Consider the following 18,333-nt stretch of genomic DNA (forward strand, 5'->3'; position numbering starts at 1 on the left):
GAAAATAAATAAGTCCAAAACAAAAGTGATGGAGTGTGGTCGAACAAGGTCAGGTGATGCAGGAGATATCAGATTAGGAAATGAAGTCTTAAAGGAAGTAGATGAATATTGTTTCTTGGGTAGTAAGATAACTAATGATGGTAGAAGTAAGGAGGACATAGAATGCAGACTAGCACAAGCAAGGAAGGCCTTTCTTAAGAAAAGAAATTTGTTCACCTCGAACATTGATATAGGAATTAGGAAGATGTTTTTGAAGACTTTTGTCTGGAGCATGGCATTGTATGGAAGTGAAACATGGATGATAACCAGCTCAGAAAGAAAGAGAATAGAAGCTCTTGAAATCTGGTGTTAAAGAAGAATGTTGAAGGTGAGGTGGGTAGATAGAATCACGAATGAAGAGATACTGAATCGAATTGGTGAGAGGAGATCGATTTGGCAAAATTTAACCAGAAGAAAAGATAGAATAATAGGGCACAATTTAAGACATCCAGGACTTGTACAGTTGGTTTTTGAGGGAAGTGTAGGTGGTAAGAGTGGTAGGGGTAGACCAAGATACCAATATGACAAGCAGATTAGAGCAGATGTAGGATGTAGTAGTTACGTAGAAATTAAACGGTTGGCACTGGATAGGGTGGCATGGAGGGCTGTATCAAACCAGTCTATGAACTGATGACTAAACACAACAACCTGAAATTGTTCCCGATTTCCCCTTCCGCCCTTTCTCTAATAATTCCTTTACTTCGTCAGATGAAATTTCCTGATCTAAATTAGGCAGGGTGCACTCCAATCCCCTTGAGACTCCCATCTTTTCTACATCCTGTTTCCAACGATCCCCAGTACTTAAAATTTACTTAAGTATTCTATCCATTCTCCATGACATATTTACCTATGTTAAATAATTTTTTTCTATCTCTATGATTTATTCTATACCGTACTTTCTTAACATAGTTATTCTTAGCATCTCTTATTTAAGTTATCAGTTTATTTCTTTTGCCACAAGTCTTTAGTTATTACCAATAATTTTTTGTACTCTTTCTTTTGCTACAGAATGCAGTTCTTGATTCATGCCCACCTATTGTTCTGAATGTATCTAGTGCTTTCATTAATTCAGCCTTTTTTCTGCATTCTTCATTGTACCACCCACTATTTCTTTGTATTCTTGAAGCCGCATCTTATGTCCTGCCATCAGTACTGTGTTTTCTATTAGCTTTATTGCCTCATCTACTTCATTTTCTTCAATCGTGATCTTAATTCCTGTCTTGATAATTTCAAAAGACCTCCCTTCAAAATATTCCTTGAATTATGTGCTAAAGTCTTCTCTCCATATAAACTTGGACACTAATCTCTCTTTAATATTCCTTTGATAATACAACCCCCCCCCCCCCCACTAATCTCTTCCATACTTATCATATTTATAATTATGGGTAAGTGATGCGATTCCCCCAAACTTCATTTATCCTCTTAATGAGTGATAAGGCCTCCTTAGAACATAATACTAGAACAATAGCACTACCACCCGTTTCCGTTATAAACGTTAAATTACCCCCCTTTCATCTCCTGGCCACCATCCATTTAAAATATAGAGTTGTTCTGCTCCACACAGTTCTAATAATTTTTTTGCCATACTTATTATAACCTTTATCTTGATCAGTTCTTTTTCCAATTATTATTTCCAAATATCTCTTTACATATTGTACAATACTAAATCCAATTTGAAATAGGTACACTGCATGTTTCTATGACATGACAATAATAAAAATATTACCCCAGACTCTGTCCTTCCCTTTCTAACACCCGTCAAGTACACTTTATAATCTCCTATCTCTTCCTCGTTATCTCCCCTTACCCAAATATCACTTACTCCTAGCACATCCAGATGCATCTTCTTTGCTGACTCAGCCAGTTCTACCTTCTTTCTTTCATAAGCCCCATTAATATTGATAGCTCCCCATCGAATTCCATTTCGTTCGCCAAGTTGTTTCCAAGGAGTCCCTCGCCTGTCAAATGGGAGTGGGACTCCGTTACTCTTATAGGTCCGAGGCTTGCTTAAAATGTTCTGAGCTCAGTAAATTCATGAATCAGGATGCTATCCTACTCGCACATATTCCAAGTGAGGATCTCTCCTCTAATGGGTTATGGACCACCGGTGAATTGTATAGTCCTAGCCGCCTGAGCACAAGGAGAGCCATGACTCAGAATATGTCCAAGATGCCCACTCCCATTCCATAGCAACTGGTCTCCCGACTTTCAGGACCACTTACTAGGCCACTCAGCTGTTGCCCATGGTTCACGAACTAGGACCATGAACCATTATTTCTTTTTCAAAAATTTATTTTCAAAGTTTAATAATTTTTTGGCTTTACCAATGATATATTCATTTCTGAAATACTCATAGTTTCCTATGTTAGTGTGATTTATTTTATTTCAATAATATGTGTTAAACTGTTTACCGTGTTGATATTTTGTAATTTGGTTGCAAAATCACAAAAAAATAGTTTTAGCTGTTTTGAGCAAACCCCTGCATATAGAGTGAGTGCAAGAGGGTTAATTAGATCTACGAATAGATAGTAACACGAAGACTTGACCCCCTCTGTATTTATCAGCATGATGTAAATTTCACTGATATACTTTTTTATCTTTGAACATGACAAATATCTCCTTACATATTGTACAATACTAAATCCAATTTGGTAGTTACTGATTTTGAAACATGTAGACTGCATGTTTCTATGACATGACAATAATAAAAATATTACAAACCTTAACCCCTCTGGTTAGGCAGTGTGTATTCCAAATCCAGAAAAGGAAAAAAGTACAAATGCAAGAAAACCATAGCAGTCCGATTTGAAAATTCATTACGTATACTTCAGTACAAGAAAGATAAGATTAAACCCAAACAATCCATTTTTACCCATTTTTGAATTTGAAAGAATATATCATAAACCTCTTTAACAATAAAAAACAAACAGGCTTTCCTCTATCAATTCCTTTTCAACATTCTTTGTGATGTGCTAACTTATAAGATCAAGGAAGTGGCAGGTTTTATATGAGGGAAAAAAACAAAACAATAAAAACAGATCTCTTGCCTTAGTGAGAGCCTTGAGAATATCCACTCTATCATTAGGTCCGGGGAGACCAACATAAAGAATCTTATCCAGTCTGCCTGGTCTAAGGACAGCTGGATCCACTATGTCAGGGCGATTGCTGGCAGCCATTAGATATACTCCTACTCGTCCCTCAATGCCATCCATTTCTGTCAACATCTGATTTACAACACGCATACTAGGACCTCCCTGTAAGAAAAAAATGTAATAAGAACTTCCAAGAAATATACTCTCTATATTTCAATAAAAATACAAACCATAACACCATACTTACATCACCCGAGTCAGATCTCTTAGGACACAAGGCATCAAGTTCATCAAAAAATATAACACATGGAGCTGAATTTCTTGCTCGCTGGAAACACTGTCTGACAGCCCTCTCACTCTCACCAACATACTGAAATATAAAAATAACTGGGATGAAAATTAAGCATAAAGAGATACAAATATTTCCTTTATCTTGTACCATAATTAAATAGTGTATGTTCATTTTAGAGAGGGACCATAAAAGTTTTTAGAACTACAACAGAGAGAAATATTTAAGGCAAAATATAATTTGTAATACAAGGTATCACTATCACCATTTATTAGCTGTCTCTAGCAAAGAGAATGCAGTTTATGAGCACTTTCCATCTCTGCCTATGTACATTTTCCTAGCCTGTGCTTGGTTCTAGTAAACCAATGTCTGGATGATAATAAACATTATAGTCGATCAGAGGTAATGAACTGCTCAATATTACACTTGAGATTGGTTTATTTGTAACTCAGTTCTGCATAATTCTGTTTTATATGAAAATTTCTGCAGGTAACAGAACATTACTTAAATCAAGTCAATATGCATGTCTAAGAAACAGATGGAGAGCAGCAATTTATCATGTAGGAAGGCATGAATACGAGTACACACAAAAGAAAGACATGGGTCAAAAATTTTGGAATGCAGCCTTTGTCAGTGAAGGATAGAAAATAATGGTAGTGGTCACTGCTGACAAGTTGATGTCTTTGTGAGGTAAAGAAAGTAGGGAGACAGAGAAGAGAATGGAAAAAGGAGTGGATATCTAATGTTAAGTCCAGATGCTTCCATACACCTGAACACCAGTTGATGTCCAACTTTGTAATCTCTGAGAGCGAGAGGGTGGGGAAGTTGATGATGATGATGATGATGCTTTTTTAAAGGGGCCTAACATCTAAGCCATTGGCCCCAAATGGTATGAAATTAAATGACAAATTAAAAGCCCCAAAACATCCACTGACCACAATTCAAAACATGAGGACGAAGAATTAATGTATGTAATGAGCCCTTATTGAAGTGCTCATTTAATTAATCAGTTATTTATTTGAATGTACAGAGAATATTCCATTTTTATTAAGTGCTAGTAACTGGCAGGAAACATCTACATTCAGCAGAACATGTCGCAATTTCTGCAGGGAGCTTGGAGCTTGGATTTGTTTGCTCGCCAGCTAAGTTTGGAAGGTGGAATTTCGACATGACACACACAAAGCCGAACAAGGGAACAATAGAATTCCAACGGACAACATTTCGGATGCCCGGGCTAGAGGTTAGGGTCGCTTATAAGAAATGTTTGAAGTAAGCGTCAGGTACGCGATGCGTCGAGCCAATGAAACGATAGAGCCACAGTCGATATGGCGAGGCATTGATCTAGGAGAGATGTGGCCCCAATCGAGGATTCAACGGCGTCTTCGAGGATGAGTTAATAAAAACGATGACCGTGTCAGTTAGTTACCCTATTATTCGGCGAGATTCTGTGCAGGTAACATCGTAAGAAGTAGTTTTTATTTATGCGAGTGATCGTGTGAGGAATCTTAAGATTTTGTTGGAAGATGCTCTGTCTGCATTTGATATACTCATGTTTTCTAATACTGGAAGAATGGCATTTAACTTACGATTACCAAAGGGAGAGAACAGTTCAATTTAATCATTTCAAAATGCATAGTAGCCTGCCTGTGTAATAGTTTTCCGAGGGCGTAAACTTTAAACAAATTTTCAGTCCAGCCTTTTATAAATGGGAAATATTTAATCTAGTTACGGGAGTAGATAAGAGAAGCGGTTCCGCGACTGAATGGGAACTGGTTTCACGCTCGGTGGAATTTACCCCGGCTGTAGTATTCTCGTAACCGGCCGGTTGATCTTGACCTAGTTTCTACATCGTGAACGAGGGGATGTTTTAGACGACATCCAGAAGCAGAAGCAGCAACGGAAAATACAGCATCACCTTTCTACCCCTCGATGGAGACAAAAGGACTGATCCAAGTCTTTTCTGAAGGCAGCATTATCATCAATATGGCGGGCTAAAAACTAGATGGGGTCGGCTGTCTCCAGAGGACGAGCGGCCATCAGTCAACATTACAGATGAGTACAGTGTTTTAATATAATTATGCGAGTGTCAACATGTTTAATGTTGCAAAAGATTAGTTTGATATTTAATTTCTGTACATGTAGCTTTGTTTGGAAAGACTACGTCCCATTTAAAGTAAATGATAGGAAGCTTGTTAATGTAAATATAAATTGTAACAAATGTGGACCGTTTGCATGAGGTCGCACCTTGCTTTCTTACATTTTATCCTGATTTATTTAGCTGAGTGGTTAGCGTCATTTCTTTACGAGTCAGTTTCTTATTTTAGCCTCGTATTTTTTTTTGGGATTTGTTTGCTTTGATGTTTCAGACGCAGTATACGTCTCGGGGCGAAGTTGTAAATGTAAATAAGGATTCAAATTAAAGTCAGGAAGGACTAGATTAATGTATTATTGATGGGAGCTCAAAGTGTACGGAAACATGCCGTCACGTTTTCTGGGATTTATTGCATGATGTGTGAATGAGAGTGTGTAAGACGGTGGAGTGTGGATCCACGAAGTTGTTAGCGTCATCTTCATGACTATTTTGTATATCTAGGTTGTAAATTAGTAATTGGTTCACGTTTTCCATGAACACTGTTTCGTATTTCGAGTTCCGAATATTAGAATAAACTTTCTATAAAAATTTATTATTATTATTATTATTATTATTATTATTATTATTATTATTATTATTATCATCTATACGAGTTTCTCGCGATGTTGGATTGAGATATTTCAGTAACTTTCCGATGTTCAGACATGATCGATTGTCAATGTGGCAATTTCTTAGTTTCAGTTTAACATATTTATTACAGAGTTGGCCACTTATATTATTCATGATTACTTTGAGCACGAGTCCTTTTATTCGTGACCATCGTGGTTTTGTTTCTTTTCATGTGAGCGAATGTTAGACGACGTCCTTCATATTTCTTCATTTTTATGCAACTTTAGGACACAAGATATTATTTGTGTGATTTTGAGTAAGAGGACACGTTCCTGATCTGAGAGGCCTGCATTTTCTTGACTGTGTAACTTGCCTCGGGTTGACTGTTGAGCAGCGTGTGTAAAGGGCTGGACCCTGTGGTTTTGGTATTGCTGCTTTATTTTGGGAGACATGGATCTCCACTTTGAGTCATTCCGCTGTGTGTTGGCGAGGGTGATATGTTTGTCTACCGAGGAGCGTTTTATTTGAGCGGCCTATACTTCGCGATTTTATTGTTTCTGTCCATCTCTCTACGGTTGTTGTAGTTGACGAGAGTTTTATATCGCGACGTTTGTTTTGGATTTTCTTTTACGATATAACCGCGCTGAGGAATATTCTGTGTCTTGTCATCTCTTCCAGGTTACAACGTTGAAGTAGGTTTTGAAAGGTAAAGCCTACTCTGTCTTTTTTTTTTTAAATTGATTTATTTTTCAGGAACCTGTGCTGTATAGGAAGTGTTGATTAACGTCTAATTATGTTTCCTTTCATTTTCGTTGAGGCTTTAAGTGGGTGCGAGTTGCGTGAATGCCACATGCTTTCCTTGGTGAACCCTGGAAAATATGATATCATGTTTTTGTTTCTTTGAATGTATATATTGCCATTTACATGTTTTTGTTTGTGTGGCTCCTATCCGCATTGTTTGTTATGCTCACGAGATTGTTCATGGCTCGAGAGGTATATATTTTGTGCGTAGGATGTTTTACCACTCAGCGTGTTACATATTGTACAGTTAGGTTAGTTCCCCCACCCCTTTTGCGCATAAGATCATGTCTTTTCTTAAGGTTAGGGACCCCACTGCAATGTCAAATGTGCAGAAATGGGGAACGTACTCATCTACAGTTAAAAGCGTTAACAAAAAAAAGTAAAAGCCAGGAGCGTGGTGCGCGCACGCAAGCCCATGTGTTAAAATTAATGAAACTTCAAATATTGATTTGATATGTTCGGTATGTGTGTCGGCATACACTGTAAATTTGTTATATATTCTGATTCTCAAGATGGACTTTATCCAGCTGAAAAAAAACAATCTGAGTCATGTAAATCTGATTATTTCATACTTTGCTATTTAAAAAAAAATATTTATCTTGTTTGTTTTAATAAACAGATTTTCCTCCAAGAACTGACGTCATGCTTCGCCTTGCTTTATTTGTAGTTTTAATTGACCCCACCATGTCCGTATTTAGTTATATGTTCCCCATCAAGATCCAGGGTGTACGTATTTTTAGGGCATTATTTTTATCATATTTCAGACTGAGCACGCCTGGGATCGGCTGACTAGCCTGGGGCAAGTTACCTTGATGGTAGTAACGGGGACATATAAGTGGCACAGCCAACGTAGGGCTTTTGTTTTTGCTTCTCACACCCTTTTGGTATTTTGGACATGGTGGGCATACGAATTGCTTGCCCAATGTGTGATATTATTGTTTGTTTGTTTTTTTTTGTAATTTTTTGAAGTCGAAGTATCCATTTTACCAGATGCGAACGATGTGAGGAACATGGAAATTAAGTAAAATAAAGTTAGGTTTGAAAATAGAATCCACGTTACCTATAAGTTGGACAAGCGAGAGGTGAAATTAAAATGTAAATTCATATTAATCGCAGTTAGATACTCTTTCACCTTTTACCATACGGAAGGCTATGCCTAGTATGAGTGTTGTCAAGTATTATTAGAGCGAGGCTATGATGTCAAAATTTGGCGATAGGATGGGCAACATGACACGGTAAAGTCATGGGCAACATGACACGGTAAAGTCAAACAGGTTATAAGTTACAAAGCATGTTGAACCATATAAAGTACACGAGCTAACCGTATAGCAGAGTAGAGATTTGATATTTTCACCCACCGAGGTATGATTTAGTTTGCTCCAGGAAAATTGTAATGTAATGAAACCTGTCGGGGGGTATTTCTTTCAATTTTGTTCAAGTTAGGCTATAGAATTAAGGGCATGACGCAGAATGGAGGTGGTGCCCGAGATACAAGTGTCCATATTATTATTATTATTATTATTATTATTATTATTATTATTATTATTATTATTATTATTATTATTATTATTATGATGATGATGTAACGTCGAGGTTTAAGGATAATTCTGATTATAACAGCGAGACAGAGTCCATCGTTTTCTTCTATTCAGCTCTGATAAAACCTATACGGACAGGTTATTTTATTTTTCCAAATTGTATGCGATTATCTTGTGAGATAATCGTTGCCACTAACAATAATATTTCAGTGAGCTGATTTTTTTTTCTTTTTTTACGTGAGGGCACTGGCTATTTGTTGACTCTTTTGACTGAAAGACTAGGTCGCTATGTATGAAGGACAGCCATTCCCATATGTGTCTTTAATAAGTGTTTAATAATGGCTACGTTAGAGGAGATTAGGAAGTTGTTGGAGGAGAGCAATAGGAAGTTAAGCGAAGACATTAGGCAGGTACAAGAAAACATTAGGCAGGTACAAGAAAACATTAGGCAGGCGCAGAAAAAGACTGATGAAAACATTAGGCAGGCACAGGAAAGAATTAAAGAGGAGAATAGCCAGTCACAAGAGAAACTGTTAGAACAGATAAGGACCTTGAAAGCAGAGTGTAACGCCAGTAGGGTCAAGAGCAGGTGGCCCAACTGAAGGGAGAAATAACGGATACTAAGGCTGACTTAATGGTCATCGTAAAAGGCTTAAATGGGGTACAGAACGAGGTAGGCACACTCAGAGACGGTATCACGCAATTCAAGGAGGAGGTCAACGTTTCGATTGCCGAAGTCTCCAACAGTTTTAAATACAGAATATCAAGTTTTAAGACGGAGATGTTGACGGTCGTAGAGGCAATACAAGAGAAGACAGGTCAGATAAACAGGGTCAAAGAAGAAATGACAGCTGAGATCAAGAAGGAAGTCCAGGAAGTGAGAGAGTTCATGGAGGAAGAAGTCGGCTGTGTGAAGACAGAAACCAGGGGCGAAATGTCTAGTCTCTGGAAGGAAGTTAATGGCAGGATGCTCAAAACCAGGAAGATAGTAGCCAGAACGGCATAGAGCTAGGAGAAAGGATCACATCATGGGGTGAATGACAGCAGAAGGCCGAGATCAGAATAGACAGCAACGCCGGCCAGATAACGGACCTTAAGCATGATTTAGGGATGCACGCTAGTATAATACCAGACCTCCAGAGGGAGATGACACAGTTAAGATTGCAGGATGATAGGTCCATGACTAACATAAAATCTATGTCATACCAGCAATGTTACCTGGGACCAGAACTATTAAATGAAGCCAGTAAGCTAGGACAGCCGTCAGATGACACAGCACACGATAGTCAGAGTATACCCAATAACATAGAGTGAGCGCACATGAGCAGAAATGTACAGATGTCAACGCCAATAATTAATATTATTCGGACAGGGGACGACATGCCCAGGAAATTTGACGGATTAGGAGCAGTGACGCCCAAGGGTTTCTTGCGTCAGCTAGAAGACTACATGCACGACCACAGAATACCTCGTGAAAAACAGCTCAGGACCGTGGAGAAGCTACTGGACGGACACAGCCTAACTTGGTTTACGGCGTTTCGTTACTCCTTCAGTAACTACGAGGAATTTAAGCAAGCGTTCCTGCGGAAGTATTGGAACCAACAAACGCAGCAAGCTATAAGACTGGAGCTATATTACATAAAATCAGTTTCATGGTCTGTATCGCACTTCAATAGATTCACAATTAAGTATTCATTATTTTCCACCTAGTCGATACAATGATTGCTTAAGGCAATTTAATGGTAAAAAGTGGTAAATGTTTCGTATTTTATCAACATCTTCAGCCACATAACACTGTTTAGATGAAAAATATATAAAACTGACAAAGTAATGCTTAAGAGGAAGTGTTGTCAATCTCATGTTAATTTTCAGGACACTTCCTCTTAAGCATTACTTTGTCAATTTTATATATTTTTCATCTAAACAGTGTTATGTGGCTGAAGATGTTGATAAAATACGAAACATGTACCACTTTTAACCATTAAATTGCCTTAAGCAATCACTGTATCGACTAGGTGGAAAATAATAAATACTTAATTGTGAACTGGAGCTATATTCCAGAAAGTACCCGGCAAATTCTCCATCTAAGTACTCTTGAGTTCTTTACGGCACAGCTGCAACAGCTCAAAGAATTAGATAACGCACCCACGGAGGAGGAATTGATTAGCGCGATAGAGAAGCAGATGCCAGTCGAAATTCAGAGGATCATGATCGCTTCGAATATCAAGATGCTAGTGGACGCTGAGGCCGTTCTGAGACAGTTGGACCAGACGACTCACGCATACCACCACAGGAACGTTAGACATCACGACAATCAGGTGAACTTAATTAACGCCACCATGGAAGAGGAAAAACCACGCAGAAGAGACCAGGGGACAAACACTTTCGTTAGGCAGGAAGGGGCGTGGCAGCCAAGGCCGGAGTACCGCTACAACGAAGGGAACCGCTACAGTAGGCAATTCACTAGATTCGAGCGATGGAACCCAGGAAATCAGCGATGGCAGGATAGGAGACCAGCGAGAAGGGAAGAAAATTCTAGCCACCCCTACAGAGTATTCACGAACCGCACAGGGACTGGATGCCGAGAATGGAACCAACCGCGCCGAAACTTCAGGGATGAAATCGAGGAGAGACGAAGAGAATCCGAGAAATACTTAGATGAATTGGCCAGGAAGGTACGAGAAAAGGAATAATGGAAGGAGGCAAATTTGGAGAGAGCGGCGCAAGAAGGATGTGCGGGAGCCAAGAGTAAGGGACTTCAGCGCGACAAACAAAGGAACAGGAGGAGCAATTTAAATCAGCCAGCTCAGGGATTTGAGTCTGCTCAGGAAAAAAAACCCGCCAATTTTCTTAGGCCAGCAGGAGAGGGGACGGCAACAGCAGCAGAAGAATGAAGTATGGGTCATCGCGCAGATTGATGCGCGAGTGGTCGATCCAGAAGAATTGGTTGCCGATATCCAGAGGAAAGATGAGATAGTCACGAGAACATTGCCGATTATACATGTGAAAATTGCCAATATTGTTGTTAAAACCTTAACTGATACGGGGGCCTCAACCAGCGTGATCTCCTTAGACTTAATAAAGCGCATAAGGACGGAAATACATGTGCCTACCATACCGCTTTCAAGTGTGAAAATAAGAGGGATTATTCCAGATAAGATTGCTGTCTGTAAGGAACAGGTGTTCCTAGAACTAGAAATTGGAAACTGCTATTTTAACCACACATTCATTGTAATGCCGAAGATACACTACCACTTAAATATTGGGGGAGATTTTTTGAAGACACATCAGGCGGTCATAGATATGTCGAAGCACGTTATCAAGTTTAAAGGGACGGAGAGCTCAGAACAAGTTAGGTCGACTCAAGCGGAGTAGAAGAAGGAGACGAAGAAGAAGATGTCCTGGAAGAAGGAGACGATGAAGAGGCAGGAGAAGAAGCGGACGAAGAAACTTGAGCGGAGGTCAACGCTTGTGGACCAGAGCCAAGTAAACGTGCACGTCTCGACCAGGAAGTGAAGGAGACAAACCCTGAGCGTGAGGCATGTGAGGACGGAAAATTCTAAATTCCCATGGAGGGAATTAGATATTTTTCACCAATAGAGCATGTCAAAAACATATCAGATGTAAGGCTTTTCAGGCGTTTGCTCTATTAACCAGCGTTTCGTCTTAGGTCTGACACTAGACTCGTCAGAGTGGGATGTGTTAGACCCTATCCACTGACGCTGGGTGTATGCAGGTGAGCTTATCAGAAGCCTTATATGAGGCACAGTCTGATAACTGCATACGGGAGATATATCTCCACAATGGAATTATTGCCTGCCTAGCAATTCCGAATGGAAAATTCTAAATTCCCATGGAGGACGACGTGAGGGTACGAAGGCAACTACTACTATGGTGCAAGCAGGCACTAGAAGAAAATGTATGTTTCAAGGAAGAACGCCAGATTCTAATATTAGCTGAGGAATTCAAACGGAATTTAGTACAAGAGGAGACGGGAATCATGCCCCGTTGAGAATGAGATACCACGGAGATGAAAAACAATCATTCCACGATTTTTTTGCCAAAGTACGGAGGATATGAGCCTTAACTGAAGGGCTGAGAACCATAGTGGGCCAAATCCACTAACCGTCGAAATTGAGTTAATGCCATCTAGCGGTTCATTTCTGACTTAGGTATTATCTCTCCAACTGGGCTATCTCTACGTCTTCCCATTTATGTGCTACAGGATCACAAAAAATCAACCAAATTGAACTAGCCGCTGGAGGTAATGCCATAATGGGCCAAATCTGCATGACCAATCCTTCGCTTGCTCTGAGTCACGTGATATGCATAGTATCATGGTGGACATCGGCCACGAGGAAAATAGAAGCAGTGATTTGACATGCAGCAGACCCTCCTCCTTCCCTTAATAACAAGTAGCGTTTATTTTTACAAGATGAAGTTTTGGGTGTATAATGTAGGAATACATAACTGTGAGGATGAGAAAGGGTACATGTACTTGTGGGGTGAAGATACAGCACAAAGGGGCCCAACAGAAGTAGGTTCATGTATTCTGTATTACCTGAGGAACGTCAGCACAACAGCAAATCATTTAATAGCCTATTCAGACACTTGTGTTGGTCAGAATAGGAATCAGTATATTGCATCTTATGGCCACATCAGTTCATTATTCCCAATTGAAAACTATTGATCATAACCTGTCCATTCATATTTGCCTAATGACAGAGATTTTAGTACCAGCGAAACTTCAAAATGTAAGGCAAAATCACTGTTTTCCGTAGAAGATTATGTGACCTTAGTTAAGGAATGTAGGAGAAATAAGCCCTTTAGTGTGACGAAAATGGAACAGAAAAAATTTGTGAACATTAAGGAGCTCTCAAAAAACTTTGTGGTTCGTAAGGAAACAGCAAATGGGGAGAAGTATGAGTGGCTCAAAGTTAGGTGGTTTCATTTCCAGTCTAACGAACCTCTTAAGATTAAGTTCAGCTACACCCTCAACGATATGGAAGAATGGAAAATCCTTGATATTTCACCTTCTCGTAAGGCCAGGCCATCTGTAAAGGTAACAACTTCAGTACCTTCACCATGGGAACTGAGTCCTGCTTACGCAGCACCCATTAAGCTAACAAAAGCTAAATATGATGATTTAATTGCCATGCTTCCATTCATTCCACCAGTTAATCCTAAGTTTTTTAAGGATTTGCAATATTGTGATGTAACTGCGGCAAAATGAAGTACCTTACAGTGGCATGTGGAGTTGGCCCACTGGCGTATTGTTAAAATTCATCTGTTCTGTTTAGAGCGAAAGTGGGCCAAATCCACTCCAGTGGAAAATGATGTTATTCATTTACTTTTTATTTGTCTTAAAAAGCCAGATAATCTTTGTCTTTTGCTTTGTAGTGATTAATGGATCTATTAACTATAATATGCAAATGTTGTAGTCTCTGTAATCTGTGTCTGTGATAGCAGTGACTAAACTTTAACCTTAATTTTCTCCATTTTTAAAAAATAGCACTTGGCCCACTATGGTTCTCAGCCCTTCAATTGAAGTGCTCATTTAATTAATCAGTTATTTATTTGAATGTACAGAGAATATTCCATTTTTATTAAGTGCTAGTAACTGGCAGGAAACATCTACATTCAGCAGAACATGTCGCAATTTCTGCAGGGAGCTTGGAGCTCGGATTTGTTTGCTCACCAGCTAAGTTTGGAAGGTGGAATTTCGACATGACACACACAAAGCCGAACAAGGGAACAATAGAATTCCAACGAACAACATTTCGGATGCCAGCGCGAGAGGCTAGGGTCACTTATAAGAAATGTTTGAAGTAAGCGTCAGGTACGCGATGCGTCAAACCAATGAAACGATAGAGCAAGAGTCGATATGGCGAGACATTGGTCCAGGAGAGATGTGGCCACAATCGAGGATTCGACGGCGTCTTCGAGGATGAGTTAATAAAAACGATGACCGTGTCAGTTAGTTACCCTATTATTCGGCGAGATTCTGTGCGGGTAACATCGTAAGAAGTTTTTATTTACGCGAGTTATCGTGTGAGGACTCGTAAGATTTTGTTGGAAGATGCTCTGTCTGCATTTGATATACTCATGTTTTCTAATACTGGGAGAATGGCATTTAACTTACGATTACCAAAGGGAGAGAACAGTTCAATTTAATCATTTCAAAACGCATAGTAACCTGCCTGTGTAATAGTTTTCCGAGGGCGTAAACTTTAAACAAATTTTCAGTCCAGCCTTTTATAAATGGGAAATATTTGATCTAGTTAAGGGAGTAGATAAGAGAAGCGGTTCCGCGACTGAATGGGAACTGGTTTCACGCTCGGTGGAATTTACCCCGGCTGTAGTATTCTCGTAACCGGCCGGTTGATCTTGACTTAGTTTCTACATCGTGAACGAGGGGATGTTTTAGACGACATCCAGAAGCAGAAGCAACAACGGAAAACACAGCATCACCTTTCTACCCCTCGATGGAGACAAAAGGACTGATCCAAGTCTTTTCTGAAGGCAGCATTATCATCAATATGGCGGGCTAAAAACTAGATGGGGTCGGCTGTCTCCAGAGGACGAGCGGCCATCAGTCAACATTACAGATGAGTACAGTGTTTTAATATAATTATGCGAGTGTCAACATGTTTAACGTTGCAAAAGGTTAGTTTGATATTTAATTTCTGTAGATGTAGGTTTGTTTGGAAGGACTATGCCCCATTTAAAGTAAATGATAGGAAGCTTGTTAATGTAAATATAAATTGTAACATAAATGTGGACCGTTTGCACGAGGTCGCACCTTGCTTTCTTACATTTTATCCTGATTTATTTAGCTGAGTGGTTAGCGTCATTTCTTTACGAGTCAGTTTCTTATTTTAGCCTCGTATGTTTTTTTGGATTTGTTTGCTTTGATGTTAGATCTTTGGTTATGCTGTCCCTCATATCGTTCTTCTGCTATCTCGCCACTGAAGTATCTGTATTTGTTCTTCTATCGCCTGAATTCTCTGATTTATTATAGCTCCTTGTCTTCTCTTATCTTCGCCTTTATTTCTGTTAAATCGTTGATTTGTTGGAACTGTGCTTCTAACATTTCTTTGGTCTGGTCAGCCTGAGACGCATCGCAGACAACTTCCTTGATTTTCTCCATGTCCTCACATGTCAGTGGGCCTAGGTTCATCTCGACGCCTCCGATGACTAATAGAGTAGGCACTATAGCTGCCGCCATCAACAGTTCTGTCAGTCCTATTTTTTTTATTAAAATGGTACTTATCGCTAGGAAAGTTGAACCATGGTATTTGTCATGTTGTGGTACTAATCAAGAGTAGCGTAGACTCGCGGTATTCCACACATTATGGTACTACTCACAGGTAATGAAATTCGCACATGTATTACAGCCCTACGCTCTTTCGCACATTGCGGTGCCATTTACAGGCAACGCAAACCTATGGCGTTCATCACATAAGGGTACTAATCATAGGCAAGCCAGAACCATGTTTTCCCTCATCCCATGGTGTCGCTCATATAGTGCTACTAATCACGGGTACTGTGAAAGCCATCGTGCTCTCAGTTGCTTCTAATCACAAACCTACTTGGTACCAACATAGTGGTACTACGCACAAGTAAAAGCGACCCATGGTGTTCCCCACGTGGTGGTACTAATCACAAGTAGTTTCATGGTTCTAATTTGATCATCCCTTGGTCGCCCCTTTTAGTCACCTCTTAAGACAGGCAGGGGATACTGTGGGTGAATTCTTCGCCTGTGTCCCCCACCCACAGGGGGAATTTAGGTGAAAGTAGTGATGAGAATAATCTGAGTGATAATGAAAGTGTTAGTGATGATGATTATGCACACCAGCTAATTACGTGTGATGTACATAATGATAGTAATGTAAGGGAATGCTCACCCGAGTGGTCATGGACACCTGTTGATTTCAATTTTATTCCAACAAGGAAAAATTAGGCATTTTCTTTACTCTGCAGCACCTTTTTATATATAGATACAAAATCTGCATGATATGAACTGCATTTCCACTTATTTTGAACAAAATCAGACAAGTCATTTAGAAGTTATAGCAATGTTTGTGACAGCATGTGAAATTGCAGTATTTTTCTAAAATTTATTACCACTGTAGGGTAAAACTTGGCCAACTTTTAATAGCGGCCTGAAGGGTTAAAGGGACCTAACATCTAGGTCACCAGCTCCTACCAAAATTGAATTAATTTAGTACCCTGAATGTGTGTGATGGTGGAAATTGGTTTGGTTGGCTGCTTCTTTTTTTTTTTTTCCAATGCACAATTTTTATTCAAAATTGTTAGCTGCATCCATTTTGAAACACGCACTAAAGCATATAGACTTCAGCCACGTAGCGATTCCTCCTCTCTCAGTAGAACAGATTTGGTCCTCTCACTTCTCCACTAACTCCCCTGCAGACAGGTTAGAAGCCAAGAGCAAAACATGTGACCTGGATACAACTAAGTTAAGTACAGTATACTTAATCAAGAGTACTAAAGTGATATTGATGGATTTGTACATTCATATTTGTCTCACTGGTTCATGATATCACCAATTTACACAACGTATACAATACTGTACATATACGCATAATTAAAAGCGATGATCGAATCTGGGGATGATCTTGTAGAATGAAATATGTCATTCATTGTTCTTTAAGTGTGTGTGTTTTTAAAGGTATGGTATAGTGTATCTAAGTGCTATAATTCATGTTTCGAAAAACTGGAAAACTTAAAAGTTGTACTAACTGAGCTGACAGTGGAAAAAAAAAAAGGTTTCAATCTTAATAAACCAACAATAGGATGCATCACGTGGAAACAAAGATATAAAACAAAACAAAAGTTTACCATATTCAAGAGTTCAGGTCCTTTAACAGATATGAAGTTTATGCCAGCTTCATTTGCTACTGCCTTGGCAAGAAGTGTTTTTCCACAGCCAGGAGGTCCACACAAAAGTACTCCAGTAGGAGCAGATAACCCCAGGGCTGCAAATTTCTCCGAGTGTCTCACTGGTGCCTGTCAACACATTACATGCCATTTATAGAAGTATATTCAGGATAATATCAACATCAGCACACAGAAAACCTCTGAAAAAGTATAAGCACATAAATCCATCCCTCATCATTCCTTAAGTACAATAAAATACTATTTTAATATTTCCCTAAACTTAACATTTTGAAACTTAAATTAAGGAAAATACTTCATAGGTGTTACAAAGAACCATACAGCAGAGACCTTGAGAAACATACCCTAAAAGTGAGAAAATCAAAAATTAAATAACAATAAATGGGAATATTAGCTACACATAAAATACAAACACTTCCAGTATTTCTTATGTAAGTGTTTCATTGACAAGGCGTGAGTGCACAAAAGACCTCATACTAGTAATGAAGTGATAGACAAAAACAACAACAACAATAATAATAATAATAATAATAATAATAATAATAATAATAATAATAATAATAATAATAATAATAATACAATGCCAAAAGTATGCAACAATGTGAGGAGATCCGCACTGAAAAAAACAACAGTCAGCAAATGGCTGACGGAGATGGGGGCACTTCTGAGTATGTACTTCTTGCTGTGCTGTTTCTCCATCTGCTGTCCACAAATTGTAGCAACATTTTTGAAAAAGAAAAAAAAAAATCCAAACTAAATAACTAAATAATAAATGGCTGATTAACAATGGAGAAGGTGCCTAGAATAATCTGGAAGCAGAAACAACGACAATATTCCGTGGCCTTATATAAAGAGTGCAGTTGTGGGACATGGAGCCAGTCCAGAGTCAATCACGAGATAACATGAGTAAGTTATGAGATGGTTGTGAGTCTATGTCAGCGAGGAGTAAGACTG

The 18,333-nt window shown here is 39.0% G+C and overlaps 1 protein-coding gene across 2 annotated transcripts in view; it reads right to left on the reverse strand.

Annotated features, from left to right (window-relative positions):
• The window catches only part of smid (nuclear valosin-containing protein-like smid), a 274,423-nt gene that overhangs the window by 35,320 nt on the left and 220,770 nt on the right, over positions 1 to 18,333 (reverse strand). For both annotated transcript variants that reach the window (XR_010861817.2, XM_067159588.2), the window contains exons 11-13: positions 17,323 to 17,490; positions 3,379 to 3,501; positions 3,087 to 3,293 (exon numbers count right to left, since the gene is read on the reverse strand). Coding sequence is in view for 1 of the 2 variants with exons in the window: in XM_067159588.2 (XP_067015689.2) it covers positions 3,087 to 3,293; positions 3,379 to 3,501; positions 17,323 to 17,490 (498 nt within the window). In the remaining variant the exon portion in view is untranslated. The remainder of the gene's footprint in view (positions 1 to 3,086; positions 3,294 to 3,378; positions 3,502 to 17,322; positions 17,491 to 18,333) is intronic.

The sequence above is a fragment of the Anabrus simplex genome, chromosome 1, assembly GCF_040414725.1.
Source record: "Anabrus simplex isolate iqAnaSimp1 chromosome 1, ASM4041472v1, whole genome shotgun sequence".
NCBI classification, from domain to species: Eukaryota; Metazoa; Arthropoda; class Insecta; order Orthoptera; family Tettigoniidae; genus Anabrus; species Anabrus simplex.